Genomic DNA, 6,588 nt, shown 5'->3' with positions numbered 1-6,588 from the left:
GGGAGAGAGAACCGAAGAGAAGTGACGGCATCACAACGAGGAGTGAGGGGAAGATAAAAGAAAGAAGAAGAAGGCTGCAGATGCAATTTTTGTTCCCTGGCGAATGAGCCCTGTACTTGTGGGATGACGGCCGTCATATCGCTTCACTTTGTTGCACATCTCTCTTTCTCTCTTTTTTATTATTATTATTTGCCTTTTCTCACCCTTTTACTCCCCCTTTCTCATCAAACACACGGATTTGATTTTCATCCATGTGCATTTTGATGATAACGACGGCGACACATGTGGGAGCCCGTCCGCTGTCGTTTGATGGGTAGCGCAGAAGCCGGTCATTCATTGATCCTGTCCGCTGTTGATCTGGGTCATAGCACACTCTCCGTGTGCATCCATACATACATAAATAAATACATACATACATTGCGTATAGGGGGGATAGAGAGAGATACGTGTCTATTCATATATTTAATTACGCATAAACAGAGGGAAATATCATTCATATACAAAAAAAAAAAAAAAAAAAAAGGAAAAAAAAAAAAAGGGCAGTAGAAAGTCGTAATTGCGTTTATCCCTTCTTCGCCGGAATTTGCGTTGCTGGTCCGTGCGTCATGTACAGCAAGGGACGAGATGCATTGCGTAGGCTTGACATGGTGTTGGCGTCGCTACGTCAGGGGGCTCTCAAGGAGACACGCGCAACACGTGAGGAGGTGAAACGTTCTTTGATTCGCGAAGATGTTCATCGGCAGAATGAGGAGCGTCGACAACAACAACAACAACAATTGGGTATAGAACGGGAAATGTCTTCTTCCCCCTCCGTTGTGCGCGTTGGTGATCCTTCCATGGCTTCAGGGGGTTTTTCGACATCCAGTTTGCTTGGTTGTGGTGGGAATGACAAGAGCACTGGGATGGGCGGAGCCAAAGGCCTTCCGGCGTGGTACGATGAGGATTACACGACAGCACCGAGGAGGGTAGAGAAAACGAAGAACGGCCGCGTTTCTACCGCCGACTGCGATGAGAGAGAGAGCAGCAGTGGTGGTGGTGGTGATGCAAAATTGCATGATGAGGAGAGCGCCATGGTCGTCGATGTCACCCAACGTGTATCGCAGGCCGAGCGCAAGCTTTATCCCATCCTTCTTGCCGATGTGGCCGAGTGTGCCAGTGCGGATGAGAAGAATCGTGGGGGAAATGCATTAGATGTGGGCGGCAGTGAAGTCATCGAGTGGGACGATCGTGGAGCTCCTGTGCGGCTGCGGAGTACGTGGATGCCGGTCAGTCCACAGACACTTGTTCCTGTGTCAAGGACTGCGGACGAAAGTAAGGAGTCCGCGAGGAGCGACGTCATGCACTCCGGACGCACCTCCGCAGCGACGACGACGACAACAACAACAACAAAGCAGACAATTAGTTCCGACAAGAAGTTGTGCACTCAATTGCACGAGTACGCTTGGAAGGAGGATCCGCTGGCGCCAATGCCCATGGCAGGACGTCCGGCGGAAGAGGGCCCTTCTCCTCCTCCTGTGGGTTTGAGTGGCACAAGCGGCAGAGGGGCAGTGAATCGCATGCGGCAGGCGCTGCCTTTCTCTCCTAACCGGGGCAACAGCACACGTCGTCGCAACAGGCCGCCACTCTCCACGGAAGGTACGGCCGTCGCCGAAAGCAGTGCCAGTGCCATCGCAAGGCAAATCCGTCAGGCTGTGGTGAAGCAGCCAACGGCCAGCGTTGACATGAATAAAAAGAAAGCCGGGAGTGAAAGTTTTTCCTCTTTTCCGGTGGTTCACGGCAGTAGCGGTCGCTGCTCCGTGTTGTATGAGCCAGACGAGGCGGAGTGTGTCATCACACACGTGCTGAATCCGGTCACGGCATTCTTCTGTACATCCTGCGGGGCCTGTGTCGCGCGAGAAATTGTGACAGGTGAACCGAACAGCTGCACCGCGTGTGGTGAACCCTTTGAGGCGCTCCCACCACTACCATCGCCACGCCTGAATGGATGCCTCCTGGACACGGTTGTGACGGAGACCAAAAATGTTGTTTCTTTGCGGGAAGAGGGTGTGCCAGCAGGAATCTCGGCTTCAGTGAAGAAGTGCACGGCGACAACTTCAACCATGACAACAACAACAACAACAACAACAAGCACCACCACAAGAGACATCAGCACGATGCCCATGACAGCGAAGGTGACTGCAGGGACGCAGGCCGGCACCAGTTGGAGTATGCCCCCTCTCGCTGCGACTGCCGTGCAGGGGCTTTATTTCCTGCACCTATGGGATCAAGCAACTGCTCTCCATCACAAATGAGACAAAATGGACCGCCTGAATCTTTTTTTTTTTTTTTTTTTCAAGCGGCGTTATTATGACGCCTTTAAGAGCTCACTCTCTTTTACCGTTGTATTTATTTATTTGCTGGTAGATGTTGATTCATACACGTGCGGCCCATCCCCCCTTTTTTTTTTTTTTTTTTTTTTTTTTTTTTTTTTTTTTTTTTCAATTCCACTAGATTTATTTTTTTTATTTATTTACTTATTTTTGGTTTTGCTCTTCCGGCTGGCGGTACCATTTGGGAAGAAGAAGAAGGCGTAAATTCAAAAGACCCTCCTGAGTGACTCGTGTAGGAAGCCAACCATACATATTTACATTGAGAGAAAGGAAGAGAGAGAGAGAGAGAGAGAAGTACTCAAAGAAGTGTAAATGCTCCAGTATTTAATTCGGCAGGTCCTTTGGACCATCAGCGTCTCAGCGCAGCTGCTCGCAGCAATGGGCCTGGGCTTCAAATGGATTTCAATGGCCATTCGTTTACTCGTCTTTGCGCTGCTCATCCTGTGGTACTTCATCCCACACATTTGTGCGTACATCATGTCGCCAAACATCATTCGCCGTGTCTCGTACCGCTCCTCCAAACGGACACGGCAGCGCAACCTGCGGATATTCCTCCAGCAGGTCAAAAGTATTCCCCCGGTGAGGCGCAAGGAAGGCGGGCGTGAGGTCTCAGAGGACTCCGCTGAGCAGCGCTCTGGCCCTGATATGGATGCGGTTGAACTGCTGGCAACGAAGCTAAACCCCGCCGATGGTCGGTTGATGAAGGGGCTGCCGCGGCGGCTTTCTTCCCCCACGCGAACACCAGAGGTGTTGGACGACGAAAAGGTGATGAAAATCGGCTCCTTCAGCGACACCGTGGCTTTTATTCAAAGTTACTACGCCGCTGCTTCTGCTGGGGAACATGCGGCAAGTAACGGCGTTTCAGCGGGGGAGCATAAAAATCCTGACTGGGCGTCGGATGCAGCCCAGGAGCCGAATTCAACGGGAGATTCAGAAGACGAGGAGGACGAAGAGGACAGGAACAATCTTCATAATCGCGCCGCACTTGACATTTACTTGCCAATTCCCCTTGACTCCCTGTTTCGCATGATGGAACAGGAGAAAAAGATCTCGCCACGATCAAGACTGCAGCACAAAAAATTCCCTGTTGTGATTTCTTTTAATGGCGGTGCATGGATTGTTGGGTTTTACCTTTGGAACTTTCTTTTGGCTCCGCTTCTTGCAGCACGTGGGTATGTTGTGTTCTGCCCGGACTACCGTAACTTCCCACAGACAGACATGGAGGGAATGATACTTGATGTGTCAGACGCCATTGGATGGGTGATAAATAACGCTGGGCGCTACGGTGGGGATCCCGAGGACATCACAGTCATTGGGCAGTCAGCCGGCGCTCATCTCACGATGATGTCAATTCTTTCCCAGGCGCAATTGAGCGCGCGTGCTGCGTGTGGTGGAACACCACCAAGCGACATGGCGTACAATGTACCCCGATACAACCCTCGAGATTCCATTCGTCAATACATTGGACTGAGTGGCATTTATAATATTCGCGGTCTGGTGAAACATTTTGATCGACGAGGGCTTTATCGCAACGTGCTCTACCAGATCGCCGGTGGCCGCTCCAATCTGCCCCGGTACTCGCTGAACTCTTACTTTGATGAGCGTCGCTGCGGTGACACAGGGGAAGTGCTGCCAGAAAACATCTTTGATTTTCTCCCGCAGCGCATGTACTTTATTCACGGGGATGCGGACTGCAGTGCCCCGTTTTCAGAGTCGGCAAACCTCGCCTTTTTCATGCGTAACGCCCAACATGCACGATTGGCCGAACAATATACAAATAGTGGTCAAACTATGGGCATCTGTCTGGCACCACCTGTGGATATAAAGTACATTTTGGTGCCAGGAGCAACCCACACGGATGCCATCATTGAAGAATGCCTGGCGGCGAGGGAGAGCCACGTTGTTGATTTTTTGTGTTACTACAGCACCGACAATGAAGAGCGGGATAAATGCCTCAACAACAGCAACGGCTTTCGCGATGTGAATAACAAGAGGGACGAGGACGATGGCCAAATTGACCCATCAAGACACCCGGACGGCGTACTGCCTTCGCCTGCACCACACAACGAGAGGCCGATGCTGATACGATTGAGCAGTTACGTTTGTCCTTTCTGAGAGCGTTTCCGCTTCCTTTTTTGTTTTTGTTTTTGTTGTTTTTGTTTTTGTTTTTGTTTTGTTGTTTTGCTCTGCGTATGTAATCCGGTTGTGTGTTTTTTTGTTTTTTGTTGTTGTTTTTTAGACTGTCGCTTTTAGTCATTCCTCTCTCTGTGTGTGTCTGGTGTGAACGATTGCGGCTCGGGTGGATTATGTGTTGTGTTTTGTTTTTGTTTTTGTTTTTGTTTTTGTTTTTTGTTTTGAATTGCGACGTCTGTCTTTTGTTGTCTGTTCTTCTCCCTTTCCAAATATCCTTCTCGTCGGTAAATGTGTAAATTTTTCCCTTGGCTGCTTTTACTGATGGAGTGCGCATACACACACACAATTAATTGCTGTGGATATGTCTCTCTCTCTCTCTCTCTCTTTCCCTTGCTGGCAGCAGCGACGGCGTTTCCTCCTTGCCGTCATTTTGCTGCTGCCAGTTCTTTTCATGACATGTCTGCAGTTGATGCGTGGTGTATGCTGCCTGATTTCTGCTGCCATTTTGAGCACCCCCTCCCTCCCTACAAACGCCCACCACAAAAACAACAGGGAGGCGAGGAAAGGAAACGTACAAAAGAAAGGTGGAGAGAAATGGGGAGGTTTGATTGTAACCGACTCTGAATTTTTTAGCGATGTGAAGAGGAGACGATGACAATGACAATCGCACCGGTGCGTAGCGTGAAGTGAAGCAAAATATATCTTTATATTTACAATAATTTTTAAGGGATCAAGCACAAAATCTGCTGCTTTGGGCAAGGAAGAATAATTCCTTAAATGGAGGTGTCTTTTTGGGGGGTATATTTCCGAATCGCTGTTACTTGTTTTTTGTTTGTTTGTTTTTTCTTGTGTGTATCTGCGCCGTTAAAAAGTGTGTGTGTGTGTGTCGAGGAGAGAGAGAGAGAGAGAGAGAACGAAGGGGGACGCAGTTGCACATTCATATTTAATTTGCCGTCTTTTTGTGGGTGATGCTTCTTGTCGCCATGTATTTTCTTTCTGGGGGGTGCTGCACATCGTTCCCATGCAAGAAGAGGACGAAATGTTCGATCGTGCCCAATTGGACAGCGACACACAGAGAAGGAATGGACGTTGTTAAGTGACGAATCGTATTTTTCTTTGTTGATATTTTGTCATGCGTGCGGGCTGCGGCGCCTCTCGTGTGAGTTTTGAGAATGACTGACGTCTGAAATGCGAAAAACCACCATTTTTTTGTTTGTTTCATGGTGTGTTTGACTGTGTGCGTTGATTTTCGTGCGGGGAGGGAGGAGGTTGAGGCGCACTCGGGAGAGGTGCGTTGTCGCCCAGTGTACTTACTGGGGAGCATTTGTGTTTTTGTTGTTGTATCATCGCCCTGTTGTTCTTGTGGAATTGTGTGGGGAGCCACTCTCTCCCTTCTTACACCCGCCCAGAAACCATCATCTGCACACTGTGTCCATTGTCCCTGTGATGACGCATGCATGCATGCACACACACGCACACTAACTGCCTCTTTTTTGATTGGCGTTAAAAGATGGTTTTAAGGGTCACGGAAGTTGACAAAACTTCGTTGGGTACTTTGTTATTCTACTTTTTTTTTTTTTTAGCGAATTGTGTAAATGATGGACGTGGACGACGTCATTGCCCGTCATCGGGCCCGTCTCGACGAGCACCGCAAGTTTCTGCACACCAGTCCGGCAGGTAGCACAAAGCCGCCCAAGAGCCCCGATGGAATCAACAGCAGCGGCATACTGAAAACCGTCACCAGGTTTCATGCGGTGGGGGACAACACCTTTTCGCCATTGCCTGCATGGCCAGGGAGTGAGGCGAGCTTTGATGTCTCGCCGCAGCCGGACATTAATTCCCTCAAGCCCGGGCGAGACAAAAAAGGTCGCGTGAAAAGTGGACCCGGTAAGAAACTTCTGCACGAGCCGAAAACTCTCATGGGGTCTGCGGATGTCACGCCTGAGAAGTTGAAGGCTCAGGCGGCTTCCTTTTCTGGAAGGGCGGAGTTGCGTGGAGGAAGGGCCCTTGAGGCTGCGCCGCGTCGGGCATCCAGCGGTCCAGTTTTGTTGCTCAGTAGCGACAACAACAACAACAATAATAATAA

The 6,588-nt window shown here is 49.7% G+C and overlaps 3 protein-coding genes across 3 annotated transcripts, besides 11 other annotated features; all 3 read left to right on the top strand.

Moving 5' to 3' along the window:
* Window positions 1–6,588: a sequence feature (heterozygous, Esmeraldo-like haplotype).
* Window positions 384–418: a microsatellite.
* Window positions 502–537: a microsatellite.
* Window positions 606–2,291, top strand: Tc00.1047053505229.20 (uncharacterized protein; the record flags this gene model as incomplete). The annotated part of the gene is made up of 1 exon (XM_799661.1): window positions 606–2,291. One exon carries the CDS (start codon window positions 606–608, stop codon window positions 2,289–2,291), a length of 1,686 nt encoding a protein of 561 aa, XP_804754.1.
* Window positions 2,103–2,127: a microsatellite.
* Window positions 2,437–2,478: a microsatellite.
* Window positions 2,491–2,521: a sequence feature (AT_rich).
* Window positions 2,631–2,662: a microsatellite.
* On the top strand, window positions 2,682–4,484 carry Tc00.1047053505229.10 (uncharacterized protein; the record flags this gene model as incomplete). Its single annotated transcript, XM_799660.1, has 1 exon — window positions 2,682–4,484. The coding sequence occupies one exon, from the start codon at window positions 2,682–2,684 to the stop codon at window positions 4,482–4,484; it is 1,803 nt and encodes a 600-aa protein (XP_804753.1).
* Window positions 4,502–4,544: a microsatellite.
* Window positions 4,686–4,725: a microsatellite.
* Window positions 4,867–4,893: a microsatellite.
* Window positions 5,394–5,415: a microsatellite.
* Window positions 6,098–6,588, top strand: Tc00.1047053505229.5 (uncharacterized protein; the record flags this gene model as incomplete). Its single annotated transcript, XM_799662.1, has 1 exon — window positions 6,098–6,588. A coding segment is annotated over one exon (491 nt), but the record flags the coding sequence as incomplete, so codon positions are not given.

This window comes from Trypanosoma cruzi (genome assembly GCF_000209065.1).
Source record: "Trypanosoma cruzi strain CL Brener chromosome Unknown tcruzi_1047053505229, whole genome shotgun sequence".
Lineage (NCBI taxonomy): Eukaryota > Euglenozoa > Kinetoplastea > Trypanosomatida > Trypanosomatidae > Trypanosoma > Trypanosoma cruzi.
This window is presented reverse-complemented; position numbering and strand designations above follow the sequence as displayed.